The sequence below is a fragment of the Chlorocebus sabaeus genome, chromosome 20 (genome assembly GCF_047675955.1).
Source record: "Chlorocebus sabaeus isolate Y175 chromosome 20, mChlSab1.0.hap1, whole genome shotgun sequence".
In the NCBI taxonomy this organism is placed as follows: domain Eukaryota; kingdom Metazoa; phylum Chordata; class Mammalia; order Primates; family Cercopithecidae; genus Chlorocebus; species Chlorocebus sabaeus.
Window position 1 is genome coordinate 91,287,425 of NC_132923.1, and position 19,013 is coordinate 91,306,437.

General features: G+C 40.5%; 1 protein-coding gene across 5 annotated transcripts in view; it reads right to left on the reverse strand.

Annotated features, from left to right (window-relative positions):
- NASP (nuclear autoantigenic sperm protein) overlaps positions 1-19,013 on the reverse strand; it is a 35,357-nt gene that overhangs the window by 11,184 nt on the left and 5,160 nt on the right. For 3 of the 5 annotated variants that reach the window (XM_037998952.2, XM_037998937.2, XM_007978949.3), the window contains exons 2-6: positions 16,679-16,726; positions 7,051-7,123; positions 5,457-5,567; positions 2,159-2,239; positions 561-670 (exon numbers count right to left, since the gene is read on the reverse strand). In XM_037998952.2, coding sequence (XP_037854880.1) covers positions 561-670; positions 2,159-2,239; positions 5,457-5,567; positions 7,051-7,123; positions 16,679-16,718 — 415 coding nt within the window. In that variant the 5' untranslated portion in view covers positions 16,719-16,726. The remainder of the gene's footprint in view (positions 1-560; positions 671-2,158; positions 2,240-5,456; positions 5,568-7,050; positions 7,124-16,678; positions 16,727-19,013) is intronic. The other 2 variants (XM_007978946.3, XM_007978950.3) reach the window with 1 other exon arrangement.

Below are 19,013 nucleotides of genomic sequence, written 5' to 3' on the forward strand. Positions count from 1 at the left end.
TCCCAGCTAGCAGAGCAACTTATTGCAAAAGAAACCCAAGCTTGTTAAACTATTGTTTTACTTGAGCATTCTGATTACCAGTTAGGTAAGAGATGCCAAGTTTTTCATTCTCCCCCAACTGATATGTAAAACTCTAGCAGCCAAATTCAGCTTAGAAATTATATAATTTTCGCAGACATAAAAAATGTACAAGGGCTCTAAAAGTACCGCTATTAAAATAACTGAACTGCACAGGCTGTTTTAAAAAATTTTGCATCAGAAAAATATTTAAGGTTGTAATAGTATTTAAAACACCAATTTAATCTTGCTTTTATCTTTTTGGTTTAAAAAACCCCAACTGAAATAACCAAATTTACTTAAGAGATTAAGTTATTCTCTTAGAAAAATCTGCTGTCCGTTTCAGTAAACAGCTACCCCCACTGCAATCTCTACCTGATGCAGGCATCACCCCAAGCATCTTAGGAGAGACCATCCAGGACAGGTAGAGCCCTGTTTCCACCACTGTATACAAGAAATATACAACGTCGCATCTCTTGAATGTCACATGCAACTCCACATACCATCTATATTATCATTATTTTCTGCCAGAGATTCATCTTCTGTTTTTTCTCCTTCTTCCTCTTCCACATGCACACCTTCCAAGGCGTTTCCCAACACACCATTCTCCATTCTAGGAGAACAAGAGAAAGCACCAAAGGTTTGATGGCTAGAACCTAGCAATTTTTTCTAAGAGAGAAAATATAGTCCTGTATTATAAAAGCAAGGGAAGAGTAAGCCAAGCGCAGGCAATATATAACTGTATTATATTCAAGGAAGCAATGAACAAAACTTTAGTAATATAAATCAGGACTGCAAGAGCACTGAAAGGAAATAAGCATACTCTACTCCTCCATCCAGCCGCTGAAAAGTGTGATGTCTCTTGTCAAAAGAACAAGACCTATATGCATTCCATTTGTAACAGAACCATACTATTTCCCAAACTCTGTATCCACCCATTTCTCTAAATAGCCAAAAATGCTCTAGCAAGATTTTCATGGCAAATCATGAGAAAGTTCTGTATGATTATGAGATTAAAAACTTACCAGAGGCCAGGCATGGTAGCTCACGCCTATAATCCCAGCACTTTGGGAGGCGGAGGCAGGCAGATTACCTGAGGTCGGGAGTTCAAGACCAGCCTGACCAACATGGAGAAACCCCGTCTCTACTAAAAATACAAAATTAGCTGGACATAGTGGCGTAGGCTTGTAATCCCAGCTACTCAGGAAGCTGAGGCAAGAGAATCGCTTGAACCTGGGAGGCAGAGGTTGCAGTGAGCGGAGATTGCACCACTGCACTCCAGCCTGGGTGACAAGAGTGAAACTCCGTCTTAAAACAAAACAAAACAAAACAAAACAAAACAACTTATCAGAACTGGGCCAGGTGCAGTGGCTCGTGCCTGTAATCCCAGAAGTTTGGGAGGCCGAGGTGGGTGAATCACTTGAGGTCAGGAGTTCAAGACCAGCCTGACCAACACGCTGAACCCTGTCTCTACTAAAAATAAAAAATTAGCTGGGTATGGTGACACGCGCCTGTAGTCCCAGCTACTCAGGAGGCTGAGGCAGAATAATCACTTGAACCCGGAAGATGGAGGATGCAGTGAGCCAAGATCACGCCACTGCATTCCAGCCTGGGTGACAGAGTGAGACTCCATCTCAAAAAAAAAAAACGTACCAGAACTGAGATTTAAATAGATGATATCATCTGTTTGTATACCCTAAACAGAACTTATTATGGTTAATAAATTCTGATAGAACATAGCCAAGAACTTTTCAATAGTGAGAGTCTTTTTTACTTGACAGTCTCACCTGCTAATTCTTTCCAGTTGTCCTCTATTCAGTCCTTGTTTTGAGCTAGCTCACAGTGCTTTTAAGGATTCTCTCCCTACATTGAACTTTGGATCATTTACTATCAGAAAGATCTTTGCTCCTAATTGACTCCAGAAGTCAAAATTTAAATGTAACTACTAATTGTATCAAGTGCCATTCTCAACTTCGATCACTACTTCAAGCTCCTTCAAAACTCTCTAGGTAAAAGCAATCTTGCTTAGTTCCTGTGAAATCTCAAAGCTAGTAAACAATCCTAACAAGGAAACTTCAGTTTTTAAATACAACATCCATACCTTGCCAACTCCAGAAGTGATTTCCCATAGAAAAAGAAGGCTTCTCCACATTCATTAGCTGTCTCTCCATACTTCTTACCTCTACAAAGAGAATAAAAATCTAAAATCTGAATTACCATCTAGTCTAAAACATTTAGTTCTAGTTCTTCAGTTATAAATTGGTATTTCTCCAGTAACATACTCCTAGGAAACCAATACCCCTCTTGCTTTCAAGTCAAGGTCAAAGCGACGTTAAACAATGCATGAAAATCTTGTATGCTCTTTATCAATATATAACATATACACATCGTAAGTGAAACAATTGTGCTACAATTAGTAATATATAATGTAGGGCCAAACAACCCTAAGGTATTAATAGGTATTCCTCCTGCTAAAAGACGGATGTCAATATAGACCAGAATAGTTAAAGGACCTTTGGCTGGGACCTAGAGGATGATTAAGGCCCATGGAAAGGCATGATGTAAAGTGCAGAATATCTGGAGCTGTTTTACCTGGATTCAAATCCTACCTTTAACCCGTAACTAGCTGTGAGACCTTAGACAAATTATTCTCACAGTGCCTTAGTTTTCTCATCTGTAAATGGGAACGTTAATAACTGTTTGTTCAAAGAGCTGTTGCAAGAACTAAATGAGTTAATGTATGTAAAAGCACTGAAAACAATGTTTAGACAACAAATAGCACTGTGTATAAGTCTTAGCTATTAAATTTAGAGAAGGATGGACAAAAATTACATAAGTATAATAAATGAATGGCCGGGCCCGGTGGCTCAAGCCTGTAATCCCAGCACTTTGGGAGGCCGAGACGGGCGGATCACGAGGTCAGGAGATCGAGACCATCCTGGCTAACACGGTGAAACCCCATCTCTACTAAAAAATACAAAAAAAAACTAGCCGGGCGAGGTGGCGGGCGCCTGTAGTCCCAGCTACTCGGGAGGCTGAGGCAGGAGAATGGGGTAAACCCGGGAGGCGGAGCTTGCAGTGAGCTGAGATCTGGCCACTGCACTCCAGCCCAGGCGACAGAGCCAGACTCCGTCTCAAAAAATAAATAAATAAATAAATGAAAGGAGAAGGCCAGGCGTGGTGGCTCAAGCTTGTAATCCCAGCACTTTGGGAGGCCGAGATGGGCGGATCACGAGGTCAGGAGATCGAGACCATCCTGGCTAACACAGTGAAACCCCGTCTCTACTAAAAAAAATACAAAAAAACTAGCCGGGCGAGGTGGTGGGCGCCTGTAGTCCCAGCTACTCGGGAGGCTGAGGCAGGAGAATGGCGTGAACCCGGGAGGCGGAGCTTGCAGTGAGCTGAGATTCGGCCACTGCACTCCAGCCTGCGCGACAGAGCGAGACTCCATCTCAAAAAAAAAAAAAAAAAAAAAAACAACGAACAAATAAATGAAAGGAGAAAGTACTTTTCTATGTAAGGTAAGAAGACAGGCTTTCATGGAGTGAAATACTGACAGAATTCATGCAAAGCCAGGCCAACTAATGGCCTAAGAGTCTATTGAGAGTAAACAGAACCTAAGCAGTAAATTGTGATGGAGGTCATGTTTAAGGGTAGTCTACTAGATTAGAATAGGACATCTCAAATTTTCTTCCTAAATACCCTTAATGGCAGGAAAACGTGGGAATACTGACCTCTCCAGTAATCTGGGAAAAATAACCTAAGAAAAAAGTGTTTATGTGTGCTTAAAAACTTAACATTTTATGTTGTAAGACAACCATGCATTTTTAAATAAAAATACGTAATTCAGCTGGGCACAGTGGCTCACGCCTGTAATCCCAGCACTTTGGGGAGGCTGAGGCAGGTGAATCACCTGAGATCGGGCGTTCGAGACCAGCCTAACCAACATGGAGTAACCCCATCTCTACCAAAAATACAAAATTAGGCAGGCGTGGTGGTGCATGCCTGTAATCCCAGCTACTCAGGAGGTAGAGGTAGGAGAATCACTTGAACCCGGGAGGCAGGGGTTGCAGTGAGCTGACATCGCGCCATTGCACTCCAGCCAGGGCAGCAAGAGCGAAACTCCATCTCAAAAAAAAATTAAAAAAAAAAAAAAAAAAAAAATCCCTAAATACTACCAGATAAAATTTGGTCTCTACCCTACCAGAGCTCCAGTTCATTAAGCTCAAGCAGAGAGGAACAAAGAGGACAGGAATCAGACAACAGATTATTGCAGATATCCAGGAGTAAGATTCTGTTCTGGATATTGGGAGAGGCAGTAAGGGGTTAGGAAAAGAATGGATTGATATTAAGCGTCAAACCTGAAACCCACAAATGCTTTGTTATAACCACTTCTTTTATAAGGAACATTTAACTTAACTGTACGTAATGTAATCAACTGTATGTATGTAATGACTGACCTTCAATTCCAATTGCTAATACTATATTTGAGGAAACTAACTCAAATCTAGCCATAAACCAAAAGCCTGATGCTTGAAGATTTAACTTTTTTTTTTTCCCCCTCTCAGATAATGGAGGTACATTAAAGTCTTTGGGGGAAAATAAATGATCTTTAAGGCCCTAAAGCTAACATTTTCCTCCAGGATATAGGTCTACATGGCTACCTGGTGGTAGCTACCAACTTCTAAGCAATTCCAACAATAGTGCTAAGAATGTATGAAAACGTGCTAAAAATGTATGAAAAAATGCTGTGCTAATAATAGCGCTATCAATCATGACTTGCTTGGGCCTAAAGAGTTTCCATAGACACAAACTTCCAGTGTTAAAATTGGGAAAGTCAGGCTGGACTCAGTGGCTCACACCTGTAATCCCTTTACAAAGCACTTTGGGAGGCCAAGGTGGCTTAAGCCCAAGACTTCCGAGACCAGCCTGAGCAATGTGGGGAAATCCCATCTCTACAAAAAAATACAAAAATTAGCTGGGCATGGTGGCACACACCTGTGGTCGCAGCTACTGGGGAGCCTGGGAGGTTGAGGCTGCAGTGAGCATGAGATTGTGCCACTGCACTCCAGCCTGGATGACAGAGACCCTGTCTCAACAACAACAAAAAAAGGCGGGGGAGGGTGGGGAGAGAGGTCCTAGACAAACCAGGACAAGGTATGGTCACCTAAATTAGCAGTGATTGGAATATAAATTACATTACTCAGGAAAATGAAAGGGTGGAACTGCTTGGTGATATTTAAGTTTTACACTTATAGTTACTGGTACAAACCACATGAAAAATAATCAAATGTTTTAAAACTCTTGCTCTTCATGTTTTTTCCCCATAAAATAACTTTTTATAACTCAAGGTTTATTAGAACATAATATTACATCATAGCAAAATATACAATACTTACAAAAGACTAGCTGCTTCCTGGAATGCATTGACAGCTGCTGGAATATCCCCCATCACCAGATGTTTCTGTCCTAAACCCAATAGTTTCTTAGCTTCACTATCCACATCCAGACTGCAAGAAAAAGATTTTTTTCTAGTGTCAAGTACTGTTTAAATCAGTATTATTTGAATACCTGCTATATTTGAACAATAGTTTAATTTTTTAAAACCTTTGGACTACTCTGGCAAGGCCTGGCTAACACACTTATTTACCATCACAAAAATCAAAAGAAATCTTAAAGGCAACATTCCCAGAAGCTTGACTAGAATATTTTCTCGTAACGGCTCATCTACTCACAAAGCCTGTATTGTATTACTATAAATATTTGCTAATTAAGCAACAAATAAAAAAGGTATCATAAAAGAACCATAAATTCATACAAATTGTACTAGCTAAAAGAATTATTAGGAAGCATTTAGGTAAACAGGGCAAGAGGCAGTGATTTTAAGATTAAGACAATGTAGTATTGGCATAAAGAAAAGCAAATGGATCAAATAGAACACAGAGTACAAAAACAGATCCACACATATACAACTAATTGAAATTTTGACAAAAGTACCAAGGAAATGCAATGGGGAATGGATAATCTTTCTAACAGATGGTGCTGGAGTAATTATAAATCCACATGCAATAAAGTGAACCTCAACTGTTATCTATACCTCATACAAAAATTAATCTGAAATGGATCATAGGCTATCTAAATATAAGATTTAAACCATAAAATTTCTACAAGGAACTATAGGATAAAATCTTAGTGACTTTGGGTTTGGCGAAGACTTCCTGAATATGAAAGAAAAAGCACAAACTATTAACAAGAGGAAAAAAAAAATCAATAAAATAGACATACCATTAAAATGAAAAACTTTTGATTTTGAAAGACACTATTATAAAAACAAAAAAGGCGAGCCAAACTGGTAGAAAATATATGCAAAACTTCTGATAAAGGACTTGAATATATAAAGAACTCTTAGAATGCAATCATAAACAATCCAATAAAAAGGGGCGAAAGATTTTAACAAACATGTCATCAAAGATACATGGATGGCAAATAAGCACATGAAAAGATGCCAACATTATGGGTCACTCAAAAAAATACAAACTAAACCCATGATAAGACACTGTTATACTCACTATAATGGCTAAAATTTTAAAAGACTGATCACACATCAAATGATGGTGAGGATGTAGGGCAACTAGAACTGTCAAACACTGCTGGTGGTAATGTAATGATAGAATAACTTTAGCAAACAGTTTGGGCGTTTCTTAAAGTTAGATATATACCTACCATATGATCCAGCCATTCCACTCCTAGGTATGGACCCAAAAAATGGAAATGAATGCCCATACAAAGACTTGTACACAAATATTCACAACAGCTTTATTTGTAAGCCAAAAACTGGAAACCCAAATGGATAAACAAATTGTGATATATCTACATCATGAAATGTCATTCACTAATAAAAAGAATGAACTATTAATACACGTGGTAACATGGATGAATCTCAAAATAATTATGCTGAATCAAAGAAACTATACAAAAAGAAACAGTACTTACTGTATGATTCTATTTAGATAATATTCTACAAAATGCAACCCATCTTCAGTGACAGAAAGCAGATTAATGGTTGCTGGGGAGGGAATGAAGTACAAAGGCACATGAGGAAACTTGGAGGTGATGAATATGCTCATTATCTTGATTGTGATAATGGTTTACAGGTGTATATACATATGTAGAAACTCGTAATTGTTACTTTAAAGTTATGTGCAGTTTCCTGTGTGTCAATTAGACCTTTATTTAATGTTTCTTATAGCTTTAAGAAAAACCTGGATCAAAAGAGCAAGAGTCAGTGATATTCTAAGTTCCATTAATGAAAACCAAATTATTTGGAAGGATAATCCCTCTTCTTAATTCAATCAACAATACTTGGGCACCTAATACTGTTGGGCACAATTCAAGACACTGTGATTATAACAAGAATGAGCTAAGACCACATGGACAATGTCAAATCGAAGCAGAGAACTTAAGGTAAGCCAAAAAAAAAAAAAAACCCACAAGGGAAAAGCACTCTAGGGCAGAGGCAACAGTAAGTTCAAAGCTCTAAAAGAAGCTTGCTTAAAATATTTGAAAAACAGAAAACTTTTCTGGCTAGACTAAGCTGGGGAAGAATATAGGAAATAAAAGGGAAGAGGGAGAGAGCAGCATCACGTTAGTATAGACTTTAAGACAGAACAAGAATAGAACTGGGGAGAAAACCAGTTGGAAAGAAAGTCTGGCAGGGCTGCGGTGGCTCATGCCTGTAATCCCAGCACTTTGGGAGGCTGAGGTAGGTGGATCACAAGGTCAGGAGTTCGAGACCAGCCTGACCAACATGGTAAAACCCCATCTCTACTGAAAATACAGAAGTTAGCCGGGCGTGGTGGTGTGCGCCTGTAGTCCCAGCTACTTGGGAGACTGAGGCAGAAGAATTGCTTGAACCAGGGAGGCAGAGGTTGCAGGGAGCTGAGATTGTGCCACTGCACTCCAGCCTGGGTGACAGAGCGAACTCCATCTCAAAAAAAAAAAAAAAAAAGAAAAAGAAAAAGAAAAAGAAAAAGTCTAAGGCTGAGCACGGTGGCTCATGCCTGTAATCCCAGCACTTCAGGAGGCCAAGGTGGGAGGATCACTTGAGCCCAGGAGTTCGAGACTAGCATCTCTACAGGAAAACGCAAAAATTAGCTGACATCACGGTGTGCACCTGCAGTCCTCGTTACTCAGGAGGCTAAGCAAGGAGGACTGTTTGCGCCCAGGAATTCAAGGCTGCAGTGAACTAGGATCATGCTGCTCCACTCTAGCCTGGGCAACAGAGCAAGACCCTATGTCCAAAAAAAAAAAAAAAAAAAAAACAAAACAAAACAAAACAAAACAAAACCCCACTCTTTCTCTATTTTAAAAAAAAAAAAAAGGAAAGAAAGGAACTGTAAAAATCTAGACAAGAACCTAAGGAGTATTAGAGGTTAGATTCTGAATATACTTATTTTAAAATCTGCTAATGGGCCGGGCGCAGTGGCTCAAGCCTGTAATCCCAGCACTTTGGGAGGCCAAGACGGGCGGATCACGAGGTCAGGAGATCGAGACCATCCTGGCTAACACGGTGAAACCCCATCTCTACTAAAAAATACAAAAAACTAGCCGGGCGAGGTGGCGGGCGCCTGTAGTCCCAGCTACTTGGGAGGCTGAGGCAGGAGACTGGCATAAACCCGGGAGGCGGAGCCTGCAGTGAGCTGAGATCCGGCCACTGTGCTCCAGCCTGGGCAACAGAAGAAAACTCCGTCTCAAAAAATAAAAATAAAAATAAAATAAAATAAAATCTGCTAATGGACTAGGTATACAATTTATTGAAGAAAACGGTGAGAGTTAAAGCAAACGTTTTTTGGCCTGGGCAACTGGTATTAAGTGTTAATAACGGACGATGTAGAAATATTACCTACATTTAAACCCTAGGATCTTCACCTCATAAAATTATTGAATTATTACCCCCACTTTACAGATGGAAAACTCAATACTAATGGCAGCGATTCAAATCTACACAATCTAGATGAAAAATTCTAGAACAACATTGCCACTGTCTGATAAAAAGTCAACGGAAGGAAAAATCAGTGAGAAACAAGGCAATCAATTACTGTACAGTATTTAGCTTTGGATATGTTAATTCTGAGATCCCTATTAGGCCTCCAAGATATTATAAGGGGAAATTTGGGAGAGATATGGGGACTAGAGATACAAATGGGAGAGTCAGGTACTTAAAGCTACGGGACTTAACCTGGGAGAATACATAGGGAGTGGCTACTAATAAAGAGGTTGTAGGACTGGCTGAGCCCTGGAAGCCTTCCAATATTTAGATAGCGGAGATGAGGAAGAACAGGGGTTGGGGAGAATAGCCAGTGAAGGAAAAGAGACAAGAAAATAGTATGAAGTAAAGTAACAGGGCCGGGCACAGTGGATGGCCAACACAGCGAAACCGTGTCTCTACTAAAAATACAAAAATTAGCTGGGTATGGTGGTGCACGCCTGTAATCCCAGCTACTTGGGAGGATGAGGCAGGAGAATTGCTTGAACCTGGGAGGAGGCTGCAGTGAGCCAAGATCGTACCACTGCACTCCAGCCTGGGTGACAGAGCAAGATTCCATCTCAAAAATAAATAAATAAGTAAAAATAAAAATAAAAAACGCAACGGGAAAAAGTAATGGGAGTAATGGATTGGGTCAAATGTTAAAGACAAGATTAACTCAGAGAGCTGAGAAATGACTACTAGGAATATGGATGGTATTAAAGACCGTAAACAAGACTATTTTAGTAGAATGGTAGAGAAAAACTTGATTGAAGTAGCTTCAATTAATAACAAAAGTAGTAGTAGAGAAACAGAGTGGACACCTCTTTCACATTTTCCTGTCAAAGAAACTGATGTGAGGTAACAGATGAAGGGAAGTATGAGGGGGTCAACAAACGGTTAAACCTGATGATACCTAGTGGGTTGATATAAGTAATCTCATAGGAAACAATAGTATTGTTGTATAGAGAACTACAGGAGTTCTATTATTAAGTAAACAATGAGTGGGATCTTGTGAACAAATGGAGATGCTGGTGTTACGTAAGAGCAAAGAAACTTTGATGTCAGGATCCTTTACATTGTTAATATTACTGAAGCCCTCCAAAAGCCTCTGTGTATGCAAGTTACATCTATCAGTATTCGCCATACTGAAATTAAAACTAAAATAATTTTAAATATTTTAAAATGTTACATGTTAATAACATGACTTTCTCTGAAAAATAACTCTTCAAAACAAAAATTTGGTAAGAATAGTGGCAATGTTACATTTTTACAAATCTCCTAAATGTCTGTTAGTAGAACAGGATTTCCCTATTCACTATTCTGCAATGTTTTCTTTTCATTAAAGTACAAGAATATCTGACCTGATATAGATATGTAGTTGGAAAGGGAATATTTAATATTTAAACAGTCCTTTCAGATAACTGGATATACTTCTGTTACCACACCCAAACCCAACAAAGTGGTCACTTGTCTTTTTAAAAAAAAAAAAAAAAAAAAAAAAGGTCTTGCTCTGTCACCCAGGCTGGGGTGCAGTGGCACAATAGCTCACTGCAACCTCCACCTCCTGGGTTCAAGCCATTCTTATGCCTCGGCCTCCCCAGTAACTGGGATTAAAAGCGGGCACCACCACACCCAGTTAATTTTTGTATTTTTAGTAGAGACCGTTTCACCATGTTGGCCAGGCTGGTCTCAAACTCCTGACCTCAAGTGATCCACCACCTTGGCCACCCAAAGTGCTGGGATTACAGGCAGGAGCCACCATGCCCAGTTAACAAGTGGTAATTTATTTTTTCTCTTTTTTTTTTTTTTGAAACAGCCTCTCACTCTATTGCCCAGGCTGAAGTGGCACGATCTTGGCTCACTATAACCTCTGCCTCCTGGGTTCAAGCAATTCTCTTGCCTCAGTCACTTGAGTAGCAGGGATTACAGGCGCATGCCACCATGCCCGGCTGATTTTTGTATTTTTACTAGAGACAGGGTTTCACCAGGTTTGCCAAACTGATCTCAAACTCCTGACCTCAAGTGATCCTCCCGCCTCAGCCTCCCAAAGTACTGGGATGCAGGTGTGAGCCACCACATTTGACCAACAAGTGGTAATTTCTTAAAGGTTAGTTGTACTGTACAATCTGAAAACACTGATGAACTTCTCATACTGGTACATTAAAAACCAGTCTATCTTGTATTCTAGATCTTCTACTTATGAATGATTACATAAACCCAAGGTCACAGCAGCAGTACTCACAATAAAAAGCAAGGAAATTCTGACACACCACAACATGGATGAACGTTAAGAACACTATGCTAAGTGAAATAAGCCAGTCACAAAAAGGTAAATATTCTATTACTCCATTTATATGAGGTACCTAAAGTAGCCAAATTCATAGAGACAGAAAGCAGAATGGTGGTTGCTAGGGGAGACAGAAAGAGGGAGTTTTTACTGGGTAATAGTTTCAGATCTGCAAGGTAAGATTGGGTATACAACAATGTGAATTTACTTAACACCACTGACTTACACACTTAAAAAGATGGAAAATTTTATATTATGTGTATTTTACCACAACTTAAAACTCAATTTCATCAGAACAGTCATAAAGTATTAGGATACTGTCAGTCTCACAACAGCAGTTGATATATAACTTATCCAAAATTTTTATTTTTCATGTGAAAGCTCACATTCTATCACTAGCACCGATACTGTCAGTTATTTCCCTTAAAGTGACAGGCTCACTGTATTCATTTTGGAGAAAACATCTGCTAAGTATCAAGTCTAAATAAAAGTTTGTCTGTTGGTCATTCTTTCAAAAATAAAACTTTTGAATAAAACATTCTTTCCAATAAAAGCCAGTAAATAAAGTTACATGAAAAAAGCTTAATCAACTCTTAATTAAAATCACACAAGGGCTTTTCATTAAAAAAACCATTGTACCTACTTTTGATATGCTGAAGCGCTCCATCCATAATTCCTATTTTGCCAGGTTACCTTAAAGCCACGTAGTCAAGGACTGAGAATTAATAAACTTAAGTTTGTAATGCTTCATCATGGACATTTTCTAAGTGAAGGTGATAGTGAAGAACACAAGAATTGCTAGTACTGTTTGTTGCCACTGCCTTGATTTATGTTAAGGGAACAGCAGGTTTATCCACCATTACTTTTGCACAATCAGTGCCAGTGGTCAAAAAGGCAGTCTTATTATTACAAAAACAGTTTTGATCTTTCATTATCCCTGAAAGAGTACTTGAGACCCCAAGGGTATACAAGAAAAAAACTTTGAGAACTGCTGAATAAGAGCATGAAAAGGCATTCAAAAGGAGAGAATATATGGCTACAGATTTATGGCACAGTGTTAAGAAATTTCTCTTCGTATTGTTTATTCAGTGAACAAACAAAAATTCAGAACCAAACATAAAACGAAGGAAAAATCATCAGGTAAAAAGCAAGATGAGGGGTACGATGTTGACTGTTTAAGAAAATATAAAGAAAAAGTTGATCAACTGGGTGCCGTGGCTCATGCCTGTAATTTCAACAACTCGGGAGGCTGAGGAGGGAGTATCATAGGGAGGCCAGGAGTTCAAGACCTGCCTGTGCAACATAATAAGACCCTGTCCTAAAACACACAAAAAAAAACTTAGTCTGGGAGGCTGAGGCAGGAGGATCTCTTGAGCCCAGGAGTTTGAGGCTGCACCAAGCCAAGATCAGGACCCACTGTACTCCAGCCTGAGTGGCTGAACAATACCCTGACTCAAGGAGGAAAAATAAAGGAGGAACGATTAAGCAGTTCAGCAGAATGGGAAAACAACTTGACCAGAGAAATGCAGTATAAGTGCCAATCAAAACTAAAAACGCACTTTAGGTCAGAGGTTATAAATTTAAGGTGAGACTAATAATGTGTTTTCCAACCAACCATCCTTCATGTTTCTCTCAGAATCAGAATATTCTGGTCTTCTAAAAATCAAATGCTTATGCCAAGCATGGTGGCTCACACGCCTGTAATCCCAGCACTTCGGGTGGCTCAGGTGAGAAGATGGCTTGAGCCCCAGGAGTTTGAGGCCAGCCTGGGCAACATGACAAAACCTCATCTCTAAAAACAAAATACAAAAATTAGCCAGGCATGGTGGCACACATCTCTGGTCCTAGCTACTCAGGAGGCTAAGGCAGGAGGATCACCTGAGCCCAGGGAATGTCAAGGGTGCAGTGAGCCACGATCGCACCACTGTATTCCAACCTGGGCAATGGAGTTTAATATTGATGATTACATATCAAGCACTGTGTTTTGGGTAGCCTAGCTTCATTTAGTCAGTCCAGAAACTTAAATACTATGGTTTAAGTAACCCCCTTAAAAGTATTGTGTATAGGATCAATCCTAAACAGTATTCAGTATTCATACCACCCAAATACCAGATTAACTCACAAGACATTTTGTTTTGTTTTGAGATGCAGTTTCGCTCATCACCCAGACTGGAGTACAGTAGTGTGATCTTGGCTGACTGCAACTTCCGCCTCCTAGGTTCAAGTGATTCTTCTGCTTCAGCCTCCCAAGTAGCTGGAATTACAGGCACTCGCCACCACACCCTGCTAATTTTTGTATTTTTTAGTAGAGATGGGGTTTCACCATGTTGGCCAGGCTGATCTTGAACTCCTGACCTCAGGTGATTCACCCACCTCGGCCTCCCAAAGTGCTGGGATTACAGGCATGAGCCACTGCACCTAGCCCTATTTTTTTTCTTTCCTTGTTTTTGGAGACAGGGTCTTACTCTGTCATCCAGACTAGAGTGCAGTGGCCGGATCACACTCACCACAACCTCGACTTCCTGGGCTTGCCACAATCCTCCTACCTCAGCCTCCCCAGTATCTGGGACCACATGCAAGTGTCACAATGAATGAACAATTTTTAAAAAATTTTTTTTGGGTAGAGATGGGGTCTTGCTATGTTGCCCAGGCTGGTCTCAAACTCCTGGGGTCATGTGATCCCCTCAGAGATGGAGGTCTTGCTTGGCCTCTCAAAGTGCTGGGATTACTGGTGCAAGCTACCACACCCAGCCAAACAGTATTTCATAAGATTTATTTTAACCCTTTTCCCGTTTAGGGAAAAAAAAAAAAATAGTACAGCTCGCTGCCAGCTCTCATTTAATTTTACATAAACATGTTCTTTGAAGCTGAAGCAAAACTGACTTTCAGTGTGAAAATAAAAATATAAAACTGTTCTTGGAGTTATTTATTTATTTTTGGAGACAGAGTCTCACGCTGTCACTTAGGCTGGAGTGCAGTGGCACAATCTTGGCTCACTGCAACCTCAACCTCCGAGGTTCAAGTGATTCTCCTGCCTCAGCCTCCCAGGTAGCTGGGATTACAGGTGCCCGCCACCACCACGCTCAGCTAATTTTTGTATTTTTAGTAGATACAAGGTTTCAGCATGTTGGCCAGGCTGGTCTTGAACTCCTGACCTCAAGTATCAGCCCATTTCAGCCACCCAAAGTGCTGGGATTACAGACATGAGCCACCGTGCCTGGCCAGAGTTATTTCTCAACACAACTAACATCAGAATCGTCTATTTCAGAAAAATTGAATTCATCAAATGAATCTTTGGCCAACAACCATTTGAGAATAATGTTAACATCATACACAGGAATGCTACGTTTTCTAGGATTTGACATTTATAGTGATTGAGAATTACCATATTTTGTAAATGGAAATACCATTACTAAAAACAGAATGCTATAAATAGAATGATGTCTTTTTATCCAAAATCGATATATTAGAGTGATGTGAAAATAATAAAAGAGAGCTATTTCATGGCATTTATCACTGGGTAAATGCTGCAGCCCCAAGCACCACCCGCAAGTATTCTCGGGGCAAATGGGAAAAGGGTTAAATAACCAAGATGACAATGGGATTTCAAACATGAAAAACATAAAACCCTGTAGACACTGAAAAAATTTATTTGTGGGCCGGGTGCGGTGGCTCAAGCCTGTAATCCCAGCACTTTGGGAGGCCGAGGTGGGCGGATCATGAGGTCAGGAGATCGAGACCACCCTCGCTAACATGGTGAAACCCCATCTCTACTAAAAATACAAAAAAATTAGCCTGACGTGGTGGCGGGCATCTGTAATCCCAGCTACTTGGGAGGCTGAGGCAGGAGAACTGCTTGAACCCAGGAGGCAGAGGTTGCAATGAGCCGAGATCTCACCACTGCACTCCAGCCTGGGCGACAGAACAAGACTCTGTCTCAAAAAAAAATAAAAATAAAAATAAAATTCGGCCGGGCGCAGCAGCTCACACCTGTAATCCCAACACTTTGGGAGGCCAAGGTGGGCAGATCACCTGAGGTCAGGAGTTCAAGACCAACCTGGCCAACATGGTGAAACCCCATCTCTAATAAAAATATAAAAATTAGCCAGGCGTAGTGGAACCCGCCTGTAATCCCAGCTACTTGTGAGACTGAGGCAGAACTGCTTGAACCCAGGAGGCAGATGTTGCAGTGAGCCAAGATTGCACCACTGCACTCCAGCCTGGGCGACAAGAGCGAAACTCCATCTCAAAAATAAACAAAATAAAATAATTAGCCAGATGTGGTGGTGCATGCCTATAGTCCCAGCTACTCAGGAGGCTAAGGCAGAAGAGTCCCTTTAGCCCTCGAGTTCAAGGTGGTGGTGAGCTATGATCACATCATTGTACTCCAGCTTGGGCAACAGAGCAAGACCCTGTCTCTAAAAAATAAAACAAGAAATCTCTAGAGATGTAACCTAGCATCTACCTTTTGGGTAAGCTTTTTAGTTAATTATTATGCCCACCTCTGATTAAGAAACATAGTCACTGCAGGTGTAGATCTGAGATTAAGAAAAACAAAGAACCACAGTCATATCAAGATGGAAAAGTTACAGGGGGAAGAGGTGAGACGGGCCTGGTAGTTTACATCTATAATCCTACACTTTGAAAGGCTGAGGCAGGGAGGATTGCTTGAGGCTAGGAGATTGAGAACAGCCTTGGCAACATAGCAAGACCCTATCTCTCCAAAAAACTTAAAAATGAACCAGGTGGGCCGGGCGCAGTGGCTCATGCCTATAATCCCAGCACTTTGGGAGGCCGAGACGGGTGGTTCACAAGGTCAGAAGATCGAGACCATCCTGACTAACTCCCGTCTCTACTAAAAATACAAAAAAAAATTAGCCGGGCATGGTGGCGAGCGCCTGTAGTCCCAGCTACTAGGGAGGCTGAGGCAGAAGAATGGCGTGAACCCAGGAGGCGGAGCTTGCAGTGAGCCTGAGATTGCGCCACTGCACTCCAGCCTGAAAAAGAGTGAGACTCTGTCTCGAAATAAAAAAATAAAAATAAAAAAAAGGAGCCAAGTGTAGTGACATGTGCCTATAGTCCTAGCTACTCAAGAGGTTGAGGTGGGAGGACTGCTTGAGCCCAGGAGTTCAAAGTTATGGTGAGCCCTGATTGCACACTGCGCTTTGGCCTGAGCAACAAAGCAACATCTTGCCTCTATCAAAAATAAATTAATTAAAAAACAAAAACAATGAAACTGTAAAGTTATATTTCTTAGTTTATGTTCCAGATATGAATCTAATTATATACCATGTAAATAATCTTACCTCTCCACTTTATCTGTAGATGTAGAAGGAGCAGGAACATCTTCAATTCTGCAATAAAAAAATTAAGGAGAAAAAAGGTAAAACTGGAGACAATTATTAAGCCTGAAAATAAATTCAGAAAAATATAAAGGAATAAAAGAGCTATCATTTATTAAATACCCAAGTATTATTTACTTACATTATCAAATTTAATTCTTATTCAAATATCCAGGGCTGAAAATAAGTAGCAACTTCACAGCTATAACCACAGGGATGAGGAACAACTTAAAGGGCAGTGCTTTCAGCTACAGGTTGTAAGCTATCTGGGCCATTTGCCTAGAATCTTGAAAGGGTCTTGGATCCTTATCTACAAACTCTGTCACAGCCATTTATATCAAATAGTTTTATTAAGAGGTCATTCTGACCAAATGGTCTAGCGCAGAACCTTTCAAACTACCTGTGGTTAAAGGACTAGGTCTTTTATTGCCATTCTGTAACACACAGGTTTTTTAAATACAATGTCAGGGAGATGTCACAGCGAGACTCCATCTCAAAAAAAAATAAATACACTATAACTAAAATATAAGACTCTGAACTGAATACCATTACAAGCAAGGAACCAGTAAGAACACTATTAAATAACATTGTAAAGCACTTATCAGTGATAAATTTTCTTTTCTCTTTTTTTTTTGAGATGGAGTCTCGCTCTGTCACCCAGGTTGGAATGCAGTGGCGCGGATCTCGGCGCATTGCAAGCTCCCCCTCCCAGGTTCATGCCATTCTCTTGCCTCAGCCTCCTGAGTAGCTGGGACTACATGTGCCCCCCACCACGCCTGGCTAATTTTTTTTGTATTTTTAGTAGAGACGGGGTTTCACCGTGTTAGCCAGGATGGTTTTGATTTTCTCAACTCGTGATCCGCCTGCCTTGGCCTCCCAAAGTGCTGGGATTACAGGCATAAGCCACCGTGCCCAGTCGATAAATTTATTTATATTCTTGTTTAGCACAAGCCTAGACAAACAGAAAAGAGGCTGAACTAAGGCAGTACTTGTACAGTTGGAAAAAAAGGAATTAAAGCAGTGTTTCTCAAATTGTAGTCTGTATGCAAACCATTTGGAGGAACTGTTAAAACAGTTTGAGCTCCACCCCCTACAGTTTCTGAGTCAGAAGGTTTGAGGTAAGGTTCAAGAATCTGCACTTCTAACAACTGCACAGGTGACACACTGCTGGTTTCTAGAACCATGCTCTGAGGACTACTGGACTGAGCAAAATTTATAAACCGATGATGAACAAAATTATACAATACTGATGAACAAAAATTATAAACAGATGTTCATGTCCTATCTGGGCAATAGATATGTCTGATCCAGTTTTGTTTTGTTTTTGAGACAGTCTTTCTCTGTTGCCCAGGCTGGAGTGCAGTGGTAATCATCTCGGCTCCCTGCAACTTCCGCCACCAGGTTCAAGCAATTCTCCTGCCTCAGCCTCCCAAGTAGCTGGGATTACAGGTGCCCGCCACCATGCCCGGCTAATTTTTCTATTTTTACCAGAGATGGGGTTTCACCATATTAGCCAGGCTGGTCTCGAACTCCTGACCTCAAGTGATCCTCCCGCTTCAGCCTCCCAAAGTGCTGAGATTACAGGTGTTAGCCACCGCACCCGGCCTGATCCAGTTATTTTTTAACATGTTAATTCTAATAGCCACTACATTTACAACTATGCAGCTATGACTTCATAGTTTTATGAAGTTCATTATGAATTTTTAGAATGAGTATGAAGCTAGAGGAAATTACAGTGAAATTACTGCCATTTTAAATCCAGAAATCAGACGGGGTGCAGTGGCTCTCTACTGTAATCCCAACACTTTGTGAGGCCAAGGTGGGAGGACTGTTTTAAGCTCAGGGGTTTAAAACCAACCTGGGCATCACAGCAAGACCTGTCTCTACCAAAAATAAAATTAGCTGGGCATGGTGGTGTATGCCTGTAGTCCCAGCTACTCCAGAGACTGATGTGGGAAGATTGCTTGAGCCCAGGAGATAGAGGCTGCAGTGAGCTATGATCATACCACTATACTCCAGCCTGGGTGACAGAGCAAGACGCTGTTTCAAATAAATAAATAAGTAAACAAACCAGAAACTATAGGATATTGATAAATTCTACTCCATCTAATTCATTTCACAAAAGGTTAACTTAACAAATATATATAGAATCTTACAGTCAACAGGATAAAAAAGCCCAATGGGAATAGATTAATGGATTTAATATAAACAAACACCAAAAAAACACAAACACTTGACCACCTGCTACTGCTCATTCTTTTTTTTTCTTTTTTTTTTTTTGAGACAATCTCGCACTGTG